Below are 25,190 nucleotides of genomic sequence, written 5' to 3'. Positions count from 1 at the left end.
TGTGACTGATTTGTTTAACAGGAAACTGTTGTGGGCATGGATGCCACTATTGAATACTACTTTTGAGAATAAAGGTCTCCCCACAGATTTGTGATCCGTATGCTTATTATGAAGGATTTGAGAGAGTAACTTGTGGGTATTATTTTCTGTCATTGAGGGGCAATCATTGCATTATATTTGCAATCAAAGAGGGTGTTTTAGAACATCCTCAACCGGGTCATCCACCATTGCAAAGCAGTTGAAAACAGTGTGGAACAATGGCTCAAGGTGTACAAAGAAAAGGTAATGGTTTCCTGCCTTAAATTATGTAATTGCAGATCTGAATAATGAGTTGCACTTTGTTCGTGTGACTGATTAAATAAATAAATAAATCATGCTTCTTTTGATAATCAAAAGAAAGCATGATTATTGAATGCTTTTTTGCACATATGGAGCTTGCAGTCATTTCTTGCTGCTGTTATTAATTTGCTTCTTTTACCACCTTAGATGAACTTTGTTTTGGATGAATATAGACTTTATTCAACCAGAACAACCAACCTGCTACAAGTAGAACCAAAAACAACCAGCAGCGGAGCTGCACTAAATGCACCCTTCTAACCATACACACCTACAACAGAACAACGAAGTCCCATGCACTCAAAAAACAAAACAAAAAACAAAAAAATCCAGAAACTACTGGGTCTACAGTACATATACAGCAAAGGGAAACAAAGATAGCCTAAAACTATTTAATAAGAATAGAATAGGGAATCCAACAAAAGCAACATTTAACTCAACTTAAAACTGAAATTTTCATTTCTGTTCCAGCAGCCAGTCTACCCCACATAGATTAGCCATTACTGCAGCTAGGGTCCCCTCTTCACTTCTTTCACTCTTAAACATGATAAATTGTAGCTTACCAAGCCACTTTGCAGAATCTTGATCTCAAACTCGCACCTTTTAATATATTGATAATCCAATAAGATAGCTGATAATCCTGATCTTGAATTTGACTATAGCAAACACTTCAAAAGTATCTACTTCCAACATCTGAGTGTTACTGTTTAGACATTCAAAATAAAGATGGTCTCTGGACTCAATCCTATACCTGCATAAAAAAACCCATCTTTCATTTCTAACCAATCTCTCCTTAATGGTAAGAATGAAAGCATGTTTAGGTACCCAAAGACTTTTCCACCACATAACCACATGCTGTTCAGATCTGATAGCTTCCCAAGTACTTGAATAGCTGCTTTTATCATTGGTAGCAGGAATCACTCAACTGTCTCCTCATTTCCACTGATTTGTACTTCAAACAACCTGCTTTGAATAAACGTAAGCTGATCAGAACGAGCTGGATTCCACTTATATGCACTTTATAAATTGCAGGCTATTTTGAACAGATTATGTAACAAGCACACTCCACATGCACTGTTAATGGAGTGAAATTTGGCTTGGTTTTGATGTTATGAATTGATATTAATGAGCTTGATTTCTGTTAGGGGTTATCAAGTTAACGTACACCCAAAAACAAAAAATGTTGCTTTCACATTCTGTGGTGCAGAATCAACACTTTTGAGGTTAAACTAATTGATTTATGTGCGGGTCGCAAATGAGGCCAATGGGCTCAGCCCTACTTGGGCTCACAACTTATTTGTTTGTTGGGCTGAATTTCCTACTATGGGTAGTTCTACAACTAAGGACTCAATGAGATCACTTTTCTCTTTCTCGGCAACACAATCCTTCCTCCTCCCCTCGGATTCTCTCTATTTTTCTTTTCTATTACCACTGTTCTCTCCCCTCCCTTTTTTTGACCAACCCCTCTCTCTTATCCTCCCCTCTTATTTATAGTGCTCAGCTCAGACGTAGGTTATCAATGCTTTCATAGTTTGTGCAACAGAGGGTCCAGTAGGATTTTCTCTAAGTGGGAGGTCAGGTATGGGTGGCTTTGGGACTTGGTTCCCACCCCCGTCGGCAGCTCGGCAGAGTTGGTGCGCGCTTAGTGCTACGGAGGGTCTAATCAGGGGGATGATAAGTGAGAGTCTAGGCCTGGGTGGCTTTGGGACTTGGTGCCCACTTCAGGTTAGAGCTAGGTAGTGGCGCTTAGAGGGCCTTCTTTGAGCCAAACAAAGATGATGCGCCGTTCACTGACATTTCTGAACATGCTCGGTAAAAAATATGCCGATCATAACTTAGTAGTGAAGCTCGGCACCCCCGAGCTGTGATAGCAAGGGTTGGGCCTTAGGGCGAATGAGGATTGGGCCCAATGACTCTGCGTTTGGAGCGGAGACTAGGGGCTGAGTGGGCCCAACAGTTCGGATGCCGCACAATTTACATTAGGGGATGTAATTTTAACCCTGAAATTGTTGCTTCTGTTACTAAAAGTGAGCTTGGCTATGTCATATCACTTTGATTTAATTTTGTACTTGCAGCATTAAAATATTAACCTGCTCTTGGAAAATGATCTTGCTTTCTCAAAATAGAAATGTTAAGGACACCAATTTTTTCGGAACTTGTTAACGTGATAAATTATAATTGGATCATGATCATTTTTATATGAACATATCATTAACACCCTTTTTATTTTGAATTAATCACAATCAACTGTGTCAATGGTAGTGAAAATTTTGGTATCACTAGACTTATTAAGGGTGTGTTTGAATACCGCTTATTTGCTGAAAACTGAAAATGTATTGCTAAAAATATTATAGCAAAATAATTTTTAAATGTGTGAATAGTGCTGTAGAATCCAAATTTATATTGAAATATGTATTTGGATGACTTTTGTGGGTCTGTGAACAGTACTGTGGGACCCATATTTTTTTAGCAAAACGCACAAATGCATACACAAAACACTTCCCAAAGGCACACTAATTGTTTGGGTCTATTTGGATATCGCTTATTATTGAAATTGCAAACATTATAACAAAATAATTTTTAAATGTGTAAATAGTGCCGTGGGACTCAATTTTAAAGTTAGATTTGCATTTTTTCATACTTGCGGGTCCCTTGAACAATGCACAGGACCCAGCCAAAAAAATGCAAATGCGCAAAATAATTCACTCTGCTGCTATCCAAACTCACACTTAGGGTCTATTTAGATGTCACTTATTGTTAAAAACTGAAAATATTGTAGTAAAATAATTTTTAAAATGTGAATAGTACCATAGGACCCAGTTTAAAAATTAATTTTGCCAGATTCTGTACTTGCAGGTCCTGTGAATAGTGCACAGGACCCAAGGACAAAAATGCAAACGCGCAAAACATGTTGTTGTGCTGGTATCCAAACTCACACTTTGGTTGGGTTTGGATTGTGATGGAAAGGAAAAAAAAATGGGCGACTGCGTTTTTTCTGTGGGTCCTGTGCACTGTTTATGAGATCCGCAAGTACGAATTTTAGTAAATTTTTCTTTAAAATTGGGTTCTATAACACTATTCACACATTTAAAAATTATTTTACTACACTGTTTTTAATTTTTAATTTTTAACAATATCCGATTAGACTTTAGAAAGTGTATGGATCAATGAATCGCGTTTTCTTTTTTGGGGCAACAACCTTCAATCACGGATCCAATGATAGGTTTCAAGGGTTTGAGAAGCCCATCAGCAACACTATTACCGCGGGCCCCAGGCTTTGTATTAGAAAAAGTCATCTAAAATCTACTGAACCCGTTTGAAAATCATCTGGAATCTAATTAACACTGCAGAACTAGGTGCTACTATTTATAACCAATTTGCACGTTGAGTATGCTTATCTTCTATAATGCATCAAACAAAAGAGTGCAAGTACTACTTATTATTTTCCCCGTGAAGAGATAGTAGAATCTCACTCCAATCCATAAAATCAAGTGAATCAGTACATGAAAAGTGTTCAAGTATTATGCTTATAACATGACAGTAAAATTATAGCTGTAACCAATTGCACGAAACTTTCACATTTTTTCAAGAGTTTGTACTTTTTAGGCAAAAATAGACAACTAACACTTTTTTGCAAACTATTACTATTTCAAAAATATGTAAGAATTTGTTACTTTTTGAGCACTCAAATTTGGTAAAATCGAGTTTTTTATGATACTCAAGTTTATAAAACTCGAGAATCATAGAAAATTTTGAAATTTTTTTATGGTACTTGAGTTTCATGAACTCAAGTAACATAAAAAATTTTAAAAAATTTTTAGAGTATATTTTTTCAAAAAACTCGAGTTTTTGGAACTTAAGTTTCACGGTAAACTCGAGTTTCACAAACTCGAATTTAAAAAATGTGATATATTTTTACATATTTTTAAAATAGTGGTAAATTGATAAATTTTTTGCTAAATAATAGTAGTGGGCCATTTTCACCTACTTCGTTTAAAAAATGTGATATATTTTTACATATTTTCAAAATAGTGGTAAATTGATAAATTTTTTGCTAAATAATAATAGTGGGCCATTTTCACCTACTTTTATGTTTGGTAAACAGTAAAGTGATCGACAATGTCTTGTAAAAATCAACGTGCATCTATTTGTCTGTAATTTGAATGGCTCTTTTAAAAGAGCCATTCAACTTACAGACAGATAGATCTTATTTGTTGGGAGTCAAAGTAGCCTTTCTCCATCTAACTGATTGCATGTCCTTTTTGGCATACTGTTGTAACCCTACAATAAGACCTATTGTACACAAATCAGAGAAAATGTCATTTTCAAAATGCAAGGAAGTCTAAAAACTCTTCCTCCTCATTCCAAGAAAATCAAAAGCTTCTCCTATATTTTAGTGGGGGACCTAAAGAAAATTGTTGCACTCGCATACCAAACAAGACATCTAGCCGAAATGCAACAATCTCTGGCCTCTCATACACTATCCAGAAATCAACAAAGAGACCAAAAACTGAAAACACACCCTTCTGATATGTCTAATAGATATGGCCTTTGCAGGGTACATATCTCTCTCTCTCTCTCTCTCTCGTGCAACTGTGGTTTTTTGGTTGTTTTCACTGGTGGATTTTGCTATGGTTCCGCTTACATGTGAAGAATAAGGGACAAGCTAGGCTAGCGTGGTGTGATATGCTCCAAATATTATATAATATTCCATATTATCCTTCTGTCCTTTGTAATTGAAATAATTTTGTTAACCAAAAAAAAGAAAAGAAATAATTTCATGTTCTACAGCTGCAAACCGACCCCGTGACCTACATGGTAGCAATCTCTGAACAACAGCTACAACCATTTTTGCTTCTATTATGCATATTCATGATGCTGCTAGACAATTATTATTTTTTAATAGCTCACCTCCAAAGATGTGGGCTACCTAACCAAATCATGAAGCTGAGTATATCAATAACTATGCAACTTAGCAGTTTTATTTATTTATTTATCAAACTGCATATTTGGTTTTCAAACTTTAAATTTTATTTCAAAAATTGTTTTTATATTTTAAAATGTTTCACAAGTTTCTATACTTTTAAAAGTGTTCAAAAGGCATTCAATAGCTATAGGGAAAATAGTAACATAACAAACAAAATATATACTACAATATAGGCTTCATGTTATTGAAGTGGTTTCATTTTTTTTATGTCTATTTTAATTTGTCAAAATTTTTCATATATTTTATAAATAAATAAATAAAACATTTTTCATCTATTAGACGGTGGTAAGGACTTTTTAAAAATATTTTAAAGTATAAAAATGTTTCATTTGAAATAAAACTAAAAGCTTGGGATCCAAACATGTAATTTAATGGAATGGATGATTGTAGGTTTAATTCATCATAAATATATAGTAGTATGAGATTTGTAAAATTAGATTTTTTGTTATTTAAATATTAAAAAATACACATGCATAGTCTGTGTGTTTATCTAAGAGGGGAGAAGAAAATGAATACCATAATTAAGTTTTTTTTTTTTTTTGCTGAAGAAATACCATAATATTAAGTTTACTAATTAACTCCGTGGGCCGAAATTGAGTATGCAAGAGCTTCGAGAATGGTGCAAGGGATTGTCATTTTCACACCTATTACAGACTTACAGTCCTAAGAGATTGGACAACTGACCAGTAAGCTCTCATTATACGTATAGTCCAGTCCACGTCTTGCATTTATTATGAGGGAAAATATTCATGTAATTTTCTTCGGATGAATAACCCCTATGCACGTAGTTTCCCCGTGAATTACCGAGAACAATCAGAATTGGAGGGAACATATATATATATATATATATATGAAGGGCAGTGGCATCTATTAGTTTATTCTTTTACCACCTTGAACAAGAAAGCCAAACATCTCATATTGGTGGAGGTCAACTTATCTAGAGTTGATTTGCATGTATATATAGCAGAAATTTTTAGTATATATAGATAGTAATACTAGATAAGAAAACAATAGATGCTTGAGATAATGTGCAGTGATCAATTGGAAGGAAAAAAAAAAGTTTTACCAAAGAAAAGACAATGTAATATAGCTGTTCAGCGTGTGAGAATTTATTTGTTAATTTCCATAGAGCATCTAGTCCTTTCTAACCACAAAAGAAAAATTTAGGTACTCTGAGATCAATGTTTTCTCCTCTCACATGAGGGGTGAGCCCCATGCGTGGATCCCACCATGTGACCCACTCCTCATGTGAGAGGAAGGAGCATGTAAGAATTATCCGACCACAAAAAGCTTATAAAACAAAGCGTGGCTAAAATTCTAAGGGTGAAGACCAATGGGAAGTGACCTCTTTATTCTTCAAATGTGTGTATGCGGGTGTCTGAAGAGAGAGAGAGAGAGTGTGTGTTTGCATCGTGAAAATGACTCCTCTACTTCAATAAAAAACAAACTTTTCATACATATATAATTTTGATGTTGAATATTAATAATTTGATGTTGTATTTATACATTTTCTATCACTCCAATTTTTTTATTTTTTATTTTTGATAGGATCTATCACTCCAATTGAATGCACATACATAGAGCGAAACATCTTGTTTTGTTTTCATATCTCATAACTTCATATTATATCCTCGCAGATTCTTTAATTAATTGCCATCAAGAATAAGGCCAAATGTTAAAAAAAAAAAAAAAAAAAAAAATGCCAACAAGACACTCTCTCAACAGAGGCTTCTCACTCAAAACTTTTTACTTTTATTAGATTTGTTAAGTTCACTGTTCACATGTGCATGTGAATGTACCTTCCCGAAGTGCGACTCACGTGAGTTTTGCTAGCAAGTCACAAGAATCCTAAAATGCTTCTCTCTGCAAAAGGATAAAATATATAGTATATATTATGAGAAATAAAGAAAGCAAAATATTGATGATAATGATGATGAACTTGTTTAGATAACTAGCTTCATAAGTTTGTCATCTTATGATGGACTTGAAATTCACTTTCAAATAATATGGAATGCCACGAGGATGATTCTCCAAAAAAAAAAGAAAAAGGAATGCCACGAGAAGTATTTCTGAACTTAATGTTACTTTAATTGCATGACTAGGCAATGAAATATGACACTTCCGCTTTTTTTTTTTTTTTTTTTTTGGTGCACATGATATAATTAATAATTGATATAAGTAGACAGAAAAATACATACACATAAGCAATAGATTACTATAGGTCTGTTTGGATATCGTTTATTACTGAAAATTAAAAATACTATAACAAAATAATTTTTAAATGTGTGAATAGTACTATGAGACCTAATTTTAAAGAAAATTTTACTAAAATCCGTACTTGCAAGTCCCGTGAACAATACATAAGACCCACAAAAAAAACACAAACGTATGTCTGCTTTCCTTTTTAGTGCAATCCAAACCCAACCTATAACTCACATCACTTGCTAATGATAGTACTAATTACCAAACCCTAGGTCTAGGTGTTTCTATAACCTTGAACCTAAGGTTTAGAATATATACTTTAGAGTAGAAGCTCTTCTAAAAATTTTATTAAAAAAAGTTAAAGGAAAAGCATTAATTCTCCATCCGTACAATTCTTCATTATAATACATATGAATTAAAACAATGAATTTCGGAAAAAGAATCTTCTTAATCTCCAACTTTTTTGCATGTAACAAACCATCAACAGCTTAGTGACTCCTATATAAAAAAAAAATAAAAAAAAAATACAAGCTTAGTGGCTAGTTATGTGATAGTGAGCGGTGTAAACTAATTCATGAACCCATTTGTTCTTGGTATACAATTTCCTTCCTCCCCATTAATTTTTTACCATTTTTTTTCCTTTCGTAGAAAACATGAGGTAGCTATCTATAATAGATGAAAATTTCTCCTTTAATTTGTGACACTTACGATATATTCTTGTATATACCGTTTGTATTTTTTTTTTTTCAATCTCAATTTTTATTTTTTTAATACTCAGTGATTGGTTTATGAAAGATATTTAGTTGAAGGGAAGCAAATGGAAATACTATTAATTTCAATAAGTGCCAAGACAAATTGCTTATCTGTTTTAACTTGTATTTTTCCGACTTTTTCTCAATATATCATCTTCTCGATAAGCATCTAGTCACGCTCATTTGACAAAATGCTGAAGTTCAGTATTATGCCATTTAGCGTTTCAAAAGCTGGATCCTTCCCGAAGATAAAACAAACTCAATTGTATAGCATTGAAGAAATTAAAGAATGCTGATGCTGTCAAGATTGAAAAGAAAACTACATCAATAATTGATACATTCACTTTAAAAAAATAAATAAATAAAGAGTATTTTTTTGTAATAATGATTACAACTCTAATGAAAAATCAAGAGCAAGTAAAAAATCAATCGATTCTCAACAAATTGAAAATGAAATCCCCATATATAACTCATGCTCTATACAGCTTGATTGAAAACAAATTATTATTATTATTAATTAAACAAAATTACATTTTAAACCATATGGTTTAAGTAAATGACAAACTAAACATTATAATTTCAAAAGTAACAAATTAAATCATATGATTTCAAAAATATAACAAACTAAATCTCAAGTACACGTTTAAATGAATAATATTGTATTGGTTAAGTATTTAATTTGTTACTTTTAAAACTATATGATTTAATTTATTACATAAGTTTAAATTTTCTATTATTATTATCAATTTAGATCTAGAACTGTATCGGAGTGTACAGGAAGAGTAAGTATTTTTATAATGGAAGGTGGCAAGAGACAAGGTTGGAGCAGGGGTATATGTATGGAGAGCGTTGTTGTGTTGTAATGATTAATGGGCACACATGTGAATAGGGGAGGGTACGTGATTTGTCCGTGTTGAATGGAGACAACGTTGCAAGCAATAAGGAGCTGCTCTCTAAAACTTTGCGTATCAACTGTTTGACAACACATCTCGTGATACACTCATCGATCACAGATAGCCTAGCTATAACAAAAGCTAAATCAGTCTCTGGAGACTTTGGATAATTAGCTAGGTTCAAGCCTTCTTTTGCCACTTGGACGCCACTTGATCTTCACATCAATGGTTTCTGGTACCTAACCTATCCCTAGTTTCTGGCAATTGAGTTGTCATTTCATTTGGTAAGCTAAAATTAACTAGCGGTTGATGTGATTAATTTGCATTTATTCGTGATTAATATTAAATTTAATTGTGTTTAGGAAAAGACAATATTGTTTAGATTTTAAAGTAATTGTATAACTACAAACTATTTTACAATATTTTTACAAATTGCTGATGTGACTAACCTTTTATTGTTTTCATCTAAATTCATTATTAATATTATTTTTTTTATTTACCAATAATCATTTATTACATCAATGGTTTGTAAATTTTTTTATAAAATAATTTGTATCTTTAACATTATTTTATTGTTTATATTTCATTGTCAAATTTAACTTTTAAAAAAAAATTAATCTACAACACATAAGAAACTGGTGTGTAAATTTTAATTGCCGGTATATATGAAAAAATTGAAAGTCATTGTAAATTTGCATGTAATACAATATGTACCATATATATTGCCAAGTACACGTAGAACAACCAGTTTATTAGCATCAAATGTATTTGAGTATATATTTTATAAAATATATACTCAAAGTAAATATGCCGAAAAATAAATCAAAGTCAAATGCATTTTGCATGGTCTCTCTCTCTCTCTAAATTAGGGCTCCTCAATAATGTCCACATATTATATTGCAAAACTACCGTTGCTCTTCAAACAAGTTTTAAAGAAAAATATTAAAATTTAAAACTATTATAAATTTCAATATAGAAGACAATTACATCCAATTTGATCAACGTTACATTAACATAATAAATAAATAATTTAATTGTGTTAAAGATCAACATTAGTAATTTATACTACTCATAAAATTTATGATATTTCTACCACCCCTCAACTTACCCCATGTACGTTGTAAATGAGGTGGTTTTGATGAACTTTTATTATCTCAAAACTTTAAACATGACAAACAAACTAATGCTTAGAGCATTAGCATCAGATCTTTTATAAATGTGTAAAATACATATTTTGACCACTTTTACACATTTTGCACCCAAAAACCCTTTACATCAGTTTTTTTAAAATCATTCAAATATGTCTAAAACTATAAACGAGCTACAGTACCCGTGTAAATTTACACGGATACTGTAGCTCATCTATTTATTTTTTTAATAGTTTTTTTTTTCTCTCTCTCTCACTGCCACTCAGCTATCTCAGACGTTGCCTCTCTCTCTCTCCACAACTTTCATCCTCAGTTCAAAGCATGCCTATCTCACATCTCTCACTCTCAGTTCAAAGCGTGCCTTTCTCTCTACCTATCTCACATCTCTCACTCTCTCGTTCAAAGCGTGCCACCGGAGCGTGGCGAGGTCGATGGCGAGATCGATCGCTGTGGGTCACAGCGTGCGAGGTCGATGATCGATGAGCGTGGCGAGGTCCGATGATCGATGATGCGTGGCGAGTCGATGATCGATGAGCGTGTGTGAGGGCGATCGACGGCGATGATCGATGAGCGCGGCGATGATCGGCATCGATGAGCGTGGCGAGGTCGATCGCGGCGATGATTGATGGCGGCGGTGATCGATCAATGATTTTTTCTGATGATGTTGATGTGGGCGATGTTGATTTGTGGTGCGATGAGGTTGATGGTTGATGTGTTGATTTGTTGATTGTGTTGTGTGGTTTTGGTTGCTGATGATGGTGGTGATGGTGGCTGTGGGTCTGTGAGAAGAGAGGGCAGTGAGGTAGGAATAATAAAAAATTGTAAAATAGGGAATATTTTATTGAATAAATGTGGAAAATAGATAAACTGATATGGGTGTAATGTAAAATGGTCGGGTAAAATAGAAAAAGTAGGTTTTTTCATGTAAAATAGACATAGGATTTACAAGACTGATGTGAATGCTCTAATCACTATTAGATCATTATGGAAAGTGTGCATATATATGCATGCTGACTTCATTCTTTACATGGTAGGAAAATACTTTCACAAATTCCGAGAGGAAGGATTTATAAATCTCAATATCTCATTAGATGAGAAGTTGTAGTAGAGTGGCATACATATGAGAGACAGAGAGAGAGAGAGAGGACAAAATGCCGGCTGGTGAGAGAGGAGGGGAGAGAGGCTAAAAAAAAAAAAAAAAAAAAGTCCCCCCGTGAGGAGTGTTTGGAGGCATTCCAAAATCACAACTAAACATCCTTTTGTTGCTTCCTCTACACTTCTTTCGATGGCCAATTTTCACTCCCTAACTCGCCTCACCATCACGAGCTTATGATTCCCTCCGTTCCCCCCTTGCGTCAAGATATATGCCAACTCTCATTTACTCTTTACCTTTCCGTCCTTGTGCCCTGCCTTTTCCGAGTGAAATAATATTATAGGAATAATGTACGAGTAATGTTGGAGGCACTAATTTTGACATAATTTTATACCACAATTCATCACATAAGAGTTATGATTGATAGAAATGTGTTCTCACATAATTCGCATAGCGACCTACTCATAAGGTATTCCTCATTTCTTTTGGAAGTAACCTTTTATTGAAAATTTTATTTAAAAATGATTACATATAATTATTCTTGAGTGAATTTGAAAAAAAAAAAAAAAAAACACTAGACAACTTAAAAAACTAATTATACACATATTATTTAGCAAATTATTTATTCATCCTAAAAACTTGGCTGTGTAGAAAGTCATAGTATAATGATAATAACAAATTATTAAATCTTTTATTAAACTTGCTTTGAAACTTTTCGGGAATAGACAATTTTTTTTTTACAGTGGCTATCATTTAACAACTTAGTTGATCTGTTTATTAGTTTATTTAGGAAAATGCGCTTCTTATTTCTTTTTGGAGATGAGGAAAATTCTTTCATTTTTAATGAATCATTTGTTTCCAAATCCTACACAAAGTAGCTAGAAAAATGCTATTTTTTACTTCTTTTTTAAATGGGGAAAAATAAATATTATATATATATATATATATTTGAATGATCAAAAGGGCAGTTTGGTAAGTTGAGCTCCACTTTGTATTGTATTTTGTTGTGAAGAAACTTAGGCAGTCATGTGGAAGCTAGCAAACAGAAGATCATATCGATTTGAGAGCTCATCCCTTCTTTTAAACAGCCTAAGAGCCTCACAGAAGAGTTCATAGGAAGAGAAAGAGAAAGCTGAAGAAAAAGAAGATAAAGAGAAACAATATCCCATGGTTTCTAGGGAGCACAAGAGGGCAGCACTGCATGAGAAGCTGCAACTACTTCGTTCCATTACTAACTCTCATGCTGTAATTCCCTGCTTTATTTCCTGAGGCTTTTGCTTCCATTGGCTTTCTTCTTACATATAATCTCATGGATTAGGTCATTATACATAAGAATGTTCCATTAAGCAAAATTGTCACTCTCACTTTTAATTTCACCTCCTCTTTGAGTTCATCCTTATTCTTTTGTTTTGTTATTAGAATACTTTGTTTTCCAGATATGGTCTTCTTTCATGTTTTTCCTAACTCTATATTTGGATGGAGATTTTAGTATACTGTGATCATCTTCCTCTTTACCCTCCACTCAACTCCCTCTGTTCCAAACATATCCTAAACTCTTATAGATACACCTCAGTCCAATACATTCATCTCCTATTCGCTCTCTCTCTCTCTCTCTCATTCCATGATGGCACAATTTAGAATAAATTAATAGACATAAGTTACTAGACCTATTATTAAATGAGAGGGCAATATCTCAATAACCCAGATACAATGTTCTTGTTCTTTTTCTCTTTTTTATGAATATTGGTAACCTAGATGCAACTTAGTTTGCAATTGCCAATAAGCATTGGCTTAGTTGGCACGTCCCTGTCTAAGATTTAATCCCCCATCCCCCACCCCTAACTCACAATTGGATTCTAACTCACAGTTACTTATTTTGTGCATGTTTGGCAGCTAAACGAGAACTCAATCATAATAGACGCATCAAAGTATATTCAAGAGCTAAAGCAGAAAGTAGAAAGACTGAATCAAGATATAGCAACTTCAAGAACCTCAAGTGATCAAAATCCATTGCCTGTGGTACATACATAGTCTAATTAACATCTATTCTATCTTCTCTCCTACCATCAATGCAATTCTAAATGTTTAAGTTAATTTTCTTATTTTCCTTATTTTTCACAAATAACATTTCTATTAGTCGTATTAACCTATAGCTAGTAAATTTTCCACAGGTTTCTGTAACAACCCTAGAGAAGGGCTACCTAATAAATGTGTTATCAGAGAAGAGTTGCCCGGGCCTGCTTGTCTCCATATTGGAAGCCTTCGAAGAACTGGGTCTTACTGTTCTTGAAGCTAGGGTTTCTTGTACTGATAATTTCCGGTTACAAGCAGTTGGAGGAGAAGTAAGATCATTTAAATTTTTTTTTTTTTTTAAATTTCTATAACAAAATACCAACAATGAAGATACATACATACGTATGTAGAACTAGCGGTAAGAATGTTGAAATGTTTCTTTCAGGATGAAGAACAAGGCGAAAGCATTAATGCTCAAGCGGTGAAACAAGCAGTGGTGCAGGCTATTAAGAACTGGAGTGAGAGTACTGAATAAGTGTAATCAAATATCCGCGGTTTTATATTTATCTTTTGCTTCTATTATCTTTGTTGTTGTGGGTGGGCATTGTTGCTAATCAAGAACCCCTGCTTCAAAAATTATGAAGCAGAGTGAAGATCACAAACAAGTACCAAGAAAACAAATAACTTTTAGGTTTACCAGAATTTATTAGGCAGTGGGCACGTGCATTTCTTGGCTTTTAATATATATTGCACAACAACAACAAAATTCCTTGAGCTGAGAGATGATTCCTTATCATATATGCCTATTGTTTTGTTTTGTGGAAGTGTTTATTGCTTAAATTCCATGGAATTTCAATCTGCTTTCCACTTAATGCCTCGGTACATTTTCACTCAACTTTTTGTTAGTTGCATGAATTATGTATATAATTCTATTTGGGCCTTTGGAAAAGTTCAATGAATTACAATTAGGGCAAAATCTACGTATAATTCTCGTACATTCAATTTTCCAATTAAATTTTGACATCAGTTAAATTAATTAATCAATACAATACAAACAACATTACCTTTTACAAATACAATTAAATTCAATACAATCATGTGTTTGATTGTAATTCTGTATTCAAATTTAATTGAAAACTTAATATACGACGCTTTAAAAATTGTATTTAAGTTTTGCCTAATCCTATATTAGTTGGTCATTGTTTCCCCTCTTTGTGGTTAGATCTTTCCCACTTCAAAACTTTAAATGGGTTGGAGTATTGGGTTTGAATTACAGTGCGGTATCCTATAAAACCAGAGCCACTAGCTACGAGCAATTACACAAAAAGGAACAAAACAAATTGTCTCTTCATGGAGTTGCACATAATGTGGAAGTACATGTGACACCTTCCTGACCAAGTGGAACTAATATTCGCTACGTGTAAGAGTCATGTGACTAAACAAGCAGTGATCGTATAACATGAAGTACAGGCACAACAACAAAGCCATATATAAGACTACTTTCTTTGTTTTTTTATTCCTCTGATGTTTATGCAGTGAGGAAGTTTGTAGATTCCGCAATGGATGTTTTTATCGTGCATGTCTGCTTTAAGCCTCAAACTGGCCACTGGTCAGAGACCAAAATTAAAAGGTCTATGTACGTAAATTTTTCATCACTACATAATTTTGAATCTATGGCTAATAGTTTGAAATAATTGAGAAGATAGAGGGAAAAACAAACAAGGAATTTAATGATCACAATTTATTGACCTATAGGATACTTATCCGGACCTTAATTATCACTTGAGGACTATATTCAACCTGTCATGACTCATAACTAATCATCACGGCCATAGGAATTTGTTATGGGCTTATAGCTCGCTCGTATCTTATGTGTTGGTAATAAGAACAAAGGAACTTTTGATATTGAAAAAATATTTCATGAACAAAATTTTTGTACAAGTATGATCTATAAACTGCTATGCATATGGTAAGTAAAAACATGTAACATAAGGCATGAGTATTTGACGTGCATAGCATGCAAGTTATCAATTATCATATTGATATAATATAATTTCATCTAAGATGTTTCAATCTTGACCAAAAAAGAAACTTTGATCTTTTACCTCATTAATAAAGAACATATCTAATACTATATATAAAAGTAGAAGCATTTTTTTGTAATTAAGACGGTATTGTCATATAGGAAAAAATGCCTATCTAATTTTCAGCTACGTTCACAATTAAAAAAACTATAAATTATATTGTTTCACAATCTTAACACTGTTTGATAATTTCTCAATATATAAAAGAAAAACAACCTTAAAATACAATGGACACGGAGATATAAATAGAGAGTTTGAAGTAAAAGACAAAGCAAGCTTAAAATTTAAGTTTGACCTTAAATTTCAAATAAAGTTACCTTCTGATTTCAATAGTGATAAAACAGGGACTTTGGTTATGACCATATGGCGGGGAAAGCAATTCCAAGAAACTTAGAATAATACCACAATGGATTAAAAGATAGTATATCTTCCTTGAAAAGATCTTTAGAAGAATTTTCTGATTTAGGTGATCTTTATAATAGCCATAGCAAGGGCATATATAAAATTAATTAGTTGATATCAAATGGCGTATTAAACAAATAAATGATGTGTTGTATTCGGAGACATTACTGATTTTCATGTCAGAGGCATATAAACAACCAATACAAATTTACTAATCGTTTATATAAATCTCATCTACAAAGAATCCCTTATGGTGCTTGACTACTTGTTCAATATGTAAGTTGATTTTATAAAGAAATTTCAACAGCTCCATGCATAACCTAGCTATTTTTGCCTAGAGAAAAGTATGCACTAAAAAAAAAAAAAAAAAACACTAGACAACTTAAAAAACTAATTATACACATATTATTTAGCAAATTATTTATTCATCCTAAAAACTTGGCTGTGTAGAAAGTCATAGTATAATGATAATAACAAATTATTAAATCTTTTATTAAACTTGCTTTGAAACTTTTCGGGAATAGACAATTTTTTTTTTACAGTGGCTATCATTTAACAACTTAGTTGATCTGTTTATTAGTTTATTTAGGAAAATGCGCTTCTTATTTCTTTTTGGAGATGAGGAAAATTCTTTCATTTTTAATGAATCATTTGTTTCCAAATCCTACACAAAGTAGCTAGAAAAATGCTATTTTTTACTTCTTTTTTAAATGGGGAAAAATAAATATTATATATATATATATATATTTGAATGATCAAAAGGGCAGTTTGGTAAGTTGAGCTCCACTTTGTATTGTATTTTGTTGTGAAGAAACTTAGGCAGTCATGTGGAAGCTAGCAAACAGAAGATCATATCGATTTGAGAGCTCATCCCTTCTTTTAAACAGCCTAAGAGCCTCACAGAAGAGTTCATAGGAAGAGAAAGAGAAAGCTGAAGAAAAAGAAGATAAAGAGAAACAATATCCCATGGTTTCTAGGGAGCACAAGAGGGCAGCACTGCATGAGAAGCTGCAACTACTTCGTTCCATTACTAACTCTCATGCTGTAATTCCCTGCTTTATTTCCTGAGGCTTTTGCTTCCATTGGCTTTCTTCTTACATATAATCTCATGGATTAGGTCATTATACATAAGAATGTTCCATTAAGCAAAATTGTCACTCTCACTTTTAATTTCACCTCCTCTTTGAGTTCATCCTTATTCTTTTGTTTTGTTATTAGAATACTTTGTTTTCCAGATATGGTCTTCTTTCATGTTTTTCCTAACTCTATATTTGGATGGAGATTTTAGTATACTGTGATCATCTTCCTCTTTACCCTCCACTCAACTCCCTCTGTTCCAAACATATCCTAAACTCTTATAGATACACCTCAGTCCAATACATTCATCTCCTATTCGCTCTCTCTCTCTCTCTCTCATTCCATGATGGCACAATTTAGAATAAATTAATAGACATAAGTTACTAGACCTATTATTAAATGAGAGGGCAATATCTCAATAACCCAGATACAATGTTCTTGTTCTTTTTCTCTTTTTTATGAATATTGGTAACCTAGATGCAACTTAGTTTGCAATTGCCAATAAGCATTGGCTTAGTTGGCACGTCCCTGTCTAAGATTTAATCCCCCATCCCCCACCCCTAACTCAATGTTGAAAAAAATTCCGTGGTCCTCATTTAAGGATAGAATATAAAATATGCACAATTGGATTCTAACTCACAGTTACTTATTTTGTGCATGTTTGGCAGCTAAACGAGAACTCAATCATAATAGACGCATCAAAGTATATTCAAGAGCTAAAGCAGAAAGTAGAAAGACTGAATCAAGATATAGCAACTTCAAGAACCTCAAGTGATCAAAATCCATTGCCTGTGGTACATACATAGTCTAATTAACATCTATTCTATCTTCTCTCCCACCATCAATGCAATTCTAAATGTTTAAGTTAATTTCCTTATTTTCCTTATTTTTCACAAATAACATTTCTATTAGTCGTATTAACCTATAGCTAGTAAATTTTCCACAGGTTTCTGTAACAACCCTAGAGAAGGGCTACCTAATAAATGTGTTATCAGAGAAGAGTTGCCCGGGCCTGCTTGTCTCCATATTGGAAGCCTTCGAAGAACTGGGTCTTACTGTTCTTGAAGCTAGGGTTTCTTGTACTGATAATTTCCGGTTACAAGCAGTTGGAGGAGAAGTAAGATCATTTAAAATTTTTTTTTTTTTAATTTCTATAACAAAATACCAACAATGAAGATACATACATACATATGTAGAACTAGCGGTAAGAATGTTGAAATGTTTCTTTCAGGATGAAGAACAAGGCGAAAGCATTAATGCTCAAGCGGTGAAACAAGCAGTGGTGCAGGCTATTAAGAACTGGAGTGAGAGTACTGAATAAGTGTAATCAAATATCCGCGGTTTTATATTTATCTTTTGCTTCTATTATCTTTGTTGTTTTGGGTGGGCATTGTTGCTAATCAAGAACCCCTGCTTCAAAAATTATGAAGCAGAGTGAAGATCACAAACAAGTACCAAGAAAACAAATAACTTTTAGGTTTACCAGAATTTATTAGGCAGTGGGCACGTGCATTTCTTGGCTTTTAATATATATTGCACAACAACAACAAAATTCCTTGAGCTGAGAGATGATTCCTTATCATATATGCCTATTGTTTTGTTTTGTGGAAGTGTTTATTGCTTAAATTCCATGGAATTTCAATCTGCTTTCCACTTAATGCCTCGGTACATTTTCACTCAACTTTTTGTTAGTTGCATGAATTATGTATATAATTCTATTTGGGCCTTTGGAAAAGTTCAATGAATTACAATTAGGGCAAAATCTACGTATAATTCTCGTACATTCAATTTTCCAATTAAATTTTGACATCAGTTAAATTAATTAATCAATGCAATACAAACAACGTTACCTTTTACAAATGCAATTAAATTCAATATAATCATGTGTTTGAATGTAATTCTGTATTCAAATTTAATTGAAAACTTAATATATGACGCTTTAAAAATTGTATTTAAGTTTTGCCTAATCCTATATTAGTTGGTCATTGTTTTCCCCTCTTTGTGGTTAGATCTTTCCCACTTCAAAACTCTAAATGGGTTGGAGTATTGGGTTTGAATTACAGTGCGGTATCCTATAAAACCAGAGCCACTAGCTACGAGCAATTACACAAAAAGGAACAAAACAAATTGTCTCTTCATGGAGTTGCACATAATGTGGAAGTACATGTGACACCTTCCTGACCAAGTGGAACTAATATTCGCTACGTGTAAGAGTCATGTGACTAAACAAGCAGTGATCGTATAACATGAAGTACAGGCACAACAACAAAGCCATATATAAGACTACTTTCTTTGTTTTTTTATTCCTCTGATGTTTATGCAGTGAGGAAGTTTGTAGATTCCGCAATGGATGTTTTTATCGTGCATGTCTGCTTTAAGCCTCAAACTGGCCACTGGTCAGAGACCAAAATTAAAAGGTCTATGTACGTAAATTTTTCATCACTACATAATTTTGAATCTATGGCTAATAGTTTGAAATAATTGAGAAGATAGAGGGAAAAACAAACAAGGAATTTAATGATCACAATTTATTGACCTATAGGATACTTATCCGGACCTTAATTATCACTTGAGGACTATATTCAACCTGTCATGACTCATAACTAATCATCACGGCCATAGGAATTTGTTATGGGCTTATAGCTCGCTCGTATCTTATGTGTTGGTAATAAGAACAAAGGAACTTTTGATATTGAAAAAATATTTCATGAACAAAATTTTTGTACAAGTATGATCTATAAACTGCTATGCATATGGTAAGTAAAAACATGTAACATAAGGCATGAGTATTTGACGTGCATAGCATGCAAGTTATCAATTATCATATTGATATAATATAATTTCATCTAAGATGTTTCAATCTTGACCAAAAAAGAAACTTTGATCTTTTACCTCATTAATAAAGAACATATCTAATACTATATATAAAAGTAGAAGCATTTTTTTGTAATTAAGACGGTATTGTCATATAGGAAAAAATGCCTATCTAATTTTCAGCTACGTTCACAATTAAAAAAACTATAAATTATATTGTTTCACAATCTTAACACTGTTTGATAATTTCTCAATATATAAAAGAAAAACAACCTTAAAATACAATGGACACGGAGATATAAATAGAGAGTTTGAAGTAAAAGACAAAGCAAGCTTAAAATTTAAGTTTGACCTTAAATTTCAAATAAAGTTACCTTCTGATTTCAATAGTGATAAAACAGGGACTTTGGTTATGACCATATGGCGGGGAAAGCAATTCCAAGAAACTTAGAATAATACCACAATGGATTAAAAGATAGTATATCTTCCTTGAAAAGATCTTTAGAAGAATTTTCTGATTTAGGTGATCTTTATAATAGCCATAGCAAGGGCATATATAAAATTAATTAGTTGATATCAAATGGCGTATTAAACAAATAAATGATGTGTTGTATTCGGAGACATTACTGATTTTCATGTCAGAGGCATATAAACAACCAATACAAATTTACTAATCGTTTATATAAATCTCATCTACAAAGAATCCCTTATGGTGCTTGACTACTTGTTCAATATGTAAGTTGATTTTATAAAGAAATTTCAACAGCTCCATGCATAACCTAGCTATTTTTGCCTAGAGAAAAGTATGCACATTATGCCCTTACAATGAACTCAATTTTTTCTGGCTTCCATCAATGATGCCCTTGTAATCTGAACACAAAGATGTGGATTCTTGAGTGCAAATTCATCATATCTATCTGAGAAGGCTATATCCTCAATGTTTTTGACAACGAATTTCAAAGCTGTCTCTTTCAAAGACAGGTAGGAACAAACATCTGAGATCTCTAGTACATTAAGAGCATTAGATGACTTCAAAGACCTTAGCATGTGTCGCTCACAAAACTTCTGTAAGTATGGGATTTCGTACTTATCGGCTGCTAGTGATAGTGAGTAGACATGCTTCTCCATTTTCTCTTCAGGCAAGCTCCCAGTGTAGAGGAATTGCAAAAGAGACTCCAGCTCTTCATGGTTCAACTCAGACAATGTAATTATATTGTCCTTTGGTGGCGCTTTACATACATCTGAGTCTAGCATATTCTTAAATATTTGTGACCTTGTTGCCTGAAACATAATAATACATTACATTAATATGATTTCATTATCATTACTATTCCAGTGAATAAATACTAAAGGTACTATTACTTTTTTTTTTTTAGAATACTAAGCATTTTTTTAACACACACATGAGAAGAGGTGATAAAGTTTTTTAATGAAACTTATAGTGGCGTATATCCAAAATGGCATTATACTGTTAGTTTTATTATAAAAAAACTTATAAACGAATGTAATAATAAATGTGATTAGTGCTACTTGAACTACATCCTAAATAAATGACTAAAATCTTTTTTTGTGATTTGCAACGTACACATAAGTTTGTAAGATTTTTTCTTATGTACTTAACATCTAATAGTTTATAATTAAGGTAGAAAAGACAATCATTATTGAAGAATATTAATTTGCAACAAAACCTTAAAAAACAAGTGAGTTAATCAAACTACTTCTGGCTACAGATTTTTCTATAGAGATTATAAATTATTAGAGGACCCACTTTATATACATAATTATATATAAAAGACAAGGAGAGAGAAAGAGAGACTAACCAATAAGGCCCTATGTGCAGGTATGGAAGGCCCATTATTGCCTGGCTTGAGTTCCATATCAGTATGCATTTGGTCTTTAAGCGCAGTAAAGAAACCCACCTTAAGAAAGCTTACCTCCTCTTTCTGTACATTTTCCATATCCTTCATATCACATACCCATCTTGAAACATCTAGGAGTGTCTGCAGAGAGGGGGGGGGGTCTTGATGTAATGAAACAATAACTTCATTACCTGAGATTAACATGTTTAATTAACATCTAATTTCACATAAGATTTTTCAAGTCTAAGCAAGTAGTGTCATTTTATTTTTTCCAAAATGATATTTGGAATTTTTTTCCTCTCTAATTTGATTTTTGCTAAACTACATAAATAAATTCCTCTTTGTGGCCATATATATATATATAAATAAATAAATAAATAAATAAATAAACACTCTTGGTGGCTTAAAAATTAAAATACTTCACATACGTAAGGTTTGTACCAGAGAAAATGGAAAAATTAAAAAGGAAAAACTCCTAATAAGGTTAGGCTGGATTCAGGCCTCAATAAATGTAATCAGCCCATTATAGAAAAGTGTAATTAGTCCCATTGAATGGGGACTAGCTGGGCTAGAATGAGCTTTTCTGGCCCAATTCTCCAATAGTCCAAAGGACAATATTTTCTTCTTTTGCTCCAAACATCCAATGGGCTAATTCCGCACCAAGAAACTATATGAAACCATATTAAGCCCACCGTGCACAATATTTGCTTCTTTTCTATTTCTAAATTTTTTTAGTCCTTTTTTTGGATTCATTTCGATAAATACGACGAGAGCTTTGAGAGGGAAATTTTAATTTCATATCTCTATTAGAAATGCTAAAAGGTAAGAGGTTCCAATTAAATTACAAAACTCTTGATAAATTAATCCATAAATAAATATAGCAAATTAGTCATTTTATAATCTTATTATTATAGTGATGGTGTCAAATTCTGCCACGTAAGTAAGAATTATAACAACAAAACAAAAAAATGACTCAATTGGTACATTTACAATTTTTTTTTATTTAAAAATACTAAACATAAACTTTTTAAAATTTACAAATTAAAATAGAACTCGACCCAGATTTTAGGGACCATTTAAAAAAAAAAATTATCTTTTCAAACAAAAATCCTCAAACGATTTAAAAAAAATACCATCTCCTATAAATGAATAGCTTGTTTGCATGAATATTTTCACCATTTGATCCAACCATACTCGATCAAACTACTAGAATGGCAAGACGACTAAAGTGCCATCAAGATTTCCATCAAGTTTATATATCATATGGCTTTATATACTTAAAATATACGTAAATTATGACTAATTAATGGAACTAATCATGAAAATAATCAAATGCACCAACTAATAATTCAAGCAACAATAAGAAACATGAATGTAGAGCTTGCCTTACACGAATTTGGTGGACCATTCCTTGCCTTCTCACTTTCAAGCTTGTTTATCAGGCTGATTATGCTCCTAGCTCCCTCATAGCAAGCCCCACATATTGTATTCCTTGGAGGCCTTAATATAACTGGCATTGATGTGCAAATTGAGCAGTCCATCAGCCCTTTTTTTTTTCTGGGCTTCCCTGTGTGTGGCAAAGTTTGATGAACCACAACAAGGAAGAAGAGGAAGAAATGAAGAATGAAAAGTAGAAGCTGTTTCGTCTTTTGAACTCAATATAAAAGGGTGGCCTTCGGCCATCCTAACCTTCTAAGTAATTGTTTATATGGCGGTTGTTGGACCTTATTCTATACCTTGTGTTAATTAAAAAATTGAAAAAGGAACAAAGCATAATTGCCTTGTGTTAGGACTTATTAGGAGTACATAATTTTAATTCGGTGAAATGTCCAAACTAGTGTTTAAAGGGATGTATATTCACTTTGTTTGAAGAGGGTATCTATAGATAAATTATCAATTATCTCAAAATCTTAAATTATTATGGTGAAATATTGTTAAATTATTTTAACAAATATATATATTTTAATATAAATAAGAGTATCCAAACCTCTCAAGTATTTGAATATTTCTTTGAGTGTATGCAGTCCTTTTCCCGTTCTACACGCACTAAGTTATTACAGGGAATAATATTATGTGCATTATTAGTGATATAATTATAGATTATTAAAGGAAAAAAACCTTCAAATTGTAAAAGCAAAGTCAGTGATATTCTTCATTTAACCTTTTGATAATCTATCTAATTAAGGCCTATAATTTTGGTTTAACAATTATTGAAACAAAAGGGTACTAAGATAAGGTAGAGGGCATAATGGTCAACCAAAGAAAAATGGGAAGTTGGCGGCCATGTCTTTTTGAGTGTGTTTTAGAGAAACCAAATAAACAATGGGTTCATAAGTGGAGGGAGTCAAAAAGTTAGGAAGAAGAAAGGGACTTTCCAACCTAACAACAGCAAATATGTGCAAGGCAGGCACGTCCTAATAATCACTTTCTCAACACCAATATTTCTAATAGCTAAGAAGAGCTTCACAAATAGACATTAGTTTGTACTTTGTACAGGCCAGCCTGGTCAATATTTCATACTTGTAGCCTGTTACTTATATGATGATTGGACCTATTAATTAATTATGATGTCTTCGAGTTAGATTGTGAGGCATTTGGGTACAACATGTATATAAGTCCTACAAGAATACCTTGCCTATGATGAACAGAGATACATCACTAGTTGAAAAGAAATAGATTAGCAGCTAAAGAAAAAGATAACAATAGAATGAGTCAGTTAAAAGGTTAGGGAAAACAAGTGAAATTTTCCGTTATAAAAGGTCAAAGAGGATTAAAATATTAATTCATCCTTTAGGATGGTTAATGAGCTGGAATTAGGTGGAAAATTAAGGTGAAAAAGAGAGAATTCATGGTTGATTGACCATATTGAAGAGGTTGTTGACCACCCTAGGGTCCATGGAAGTTACTTGTGATTCTTTCCAATAATTTATATTTTCTTTTTCTTTTTTTCCCGTAGTTATGCACTCAAATTAACTAAAAATCAATATTATATATATATATATATATATTTTTGGTGAAGGAAAATGGGAGTTAGATAGGTTACTCCAGCCCTCGGGCAGGGCGCTAGGATGGTAGTGAGGAGGGCAATATTATATGTGTATATATATATATATATATATTATTTTCTTTTTCTTTTTTTCCCGTAGTTATGCACTCAAATTAACTAAAAATTAATATTATATATATATATATATATATTTTTGGTGAAGGAAAATGGGAGTTAGATAGGTTACTCCAGCCCTCGGGCAGGGCGCCAGGATGGTAGTGAGGAGGGCAATATTATATGTGTATATATATATATATAAATTAATTATACACAGAATCAACCTCTAAAGATTATTAAATATTTGAAGGGCCGTCTAATTAGTCTTCCATAAGAATTGTATATATTTTTGTCGGGGCGTAAGTTCCTAGGCCCACCATTCAGATTTGTTTGGACCCTTAAGCCCATTGATTCAACTCGCACCTAAACCATGTGTCAGGTCGATCGCTCAAACTTGTTCCCTACACCGAAGGCAAAGAACACTTTT

General features: G+C 32.7%; 3 protein-coding genes across 4 annotated transcripts; 2 read left to right on the top strand and 1 right to left on the bottom strand.

Annotated features, from left to right (window-relative positions):
* Positions 1-12,431: 12,431 nt before the first annotated feature.
* Positions 12,432-14,296, top strand: LOC112018922 (uncharacterized). Its single transcript, XM_024051454.2, has 4 exons — positions 12,432-12,656; positions 13,305-13,430; positions 13,583-13,753; positions 13,870-14,296. The coding sequence occupies exons 1-4, from the start codon at positions 12,579-12,581 to the stop codon at positions 13,957-13,959; spliced, it is 465 nt and encodes a 154-aa protein (XP_023907222.1). The 5' UTR covers positions 12,432-12,578; the 3' UTR covers positions 13,960-14,296.
* A 2,431-nt stretch (positions 14,297-16,727) lies between these two features.
* Positions 16,728-18,645, top strand: LOC136070962 (uncharacterized). The gene is made up of 4 exons (XM_065781667.1): positions 16,728-16,954; positions 17,656-17,781; positions 17,934-18,104; positions 18,219-18,645. Exons 1-4 carry the CDS (start codon positions 16,877-16,879, stop codon positions 18,306-18,308), a joined length of 465 nt encoding a protein of 154 aa, XP_065637739.1. The 5' UTR covers positions 16,728-16,876; the 3' UTR covers positions 18,309-18,645.
* A 1,744-nt stretch (positions 18,646-20,389) lies between these two features.
* Positions 20,390-23,355, bottom strand: LOC112018923 (BTB/POZ domain-containing protein At3g56230). Of its 2 annotated transcripts, none has more exons than XM_024051455.2 (3): positions 23,046-23,355; positions 21,622-21,801; positions 20,390-21,082 (listed from the first exon to the last, which is right to left on the bottom strand). In XM_024051455.2, the coding sequence occupies exons 1-3, from the start codon at positions 23,199-23,201 to the stop codon at positions 20,633-20,635; spliced, it is 786 nt and encodes a 261-aa protein (XP_023907223.1). In that variant the 5' UTR covers positions 23,202-23,355; the 3' UTR covers positions 20,390-20,632. The 2 variants fall into 2 exon arrangements, with proteins under 2 accessions (XP_023907223.1, XP_023907224.1); XM_024051456.2 differs by having other exon boundaries at positions 23,051-23,176.
* Positions 23,356-25,190: the final 1,835 nt, after the last annotated feature.

Source organism: Quercus suber, unplaced genomic scaffold, assembly GCF_002906115.3.
Source record: "Quercus suber isolate HL8 unplaced genomic scaffold, Cork oak 2.0 scaffold_2, whole genome shotgun sequence".
NCBI lineage: Eukaryota > Viridiplantae > Streptophyta > Magnoliopsida > Fagales > Fagaceae > Quercus > Quercus suber.
The sequence above is the reverse complement of the archived record's forward strand: the minus strand, read 5'-3'. Positions and strand labels throughout refer to the sequence as shown.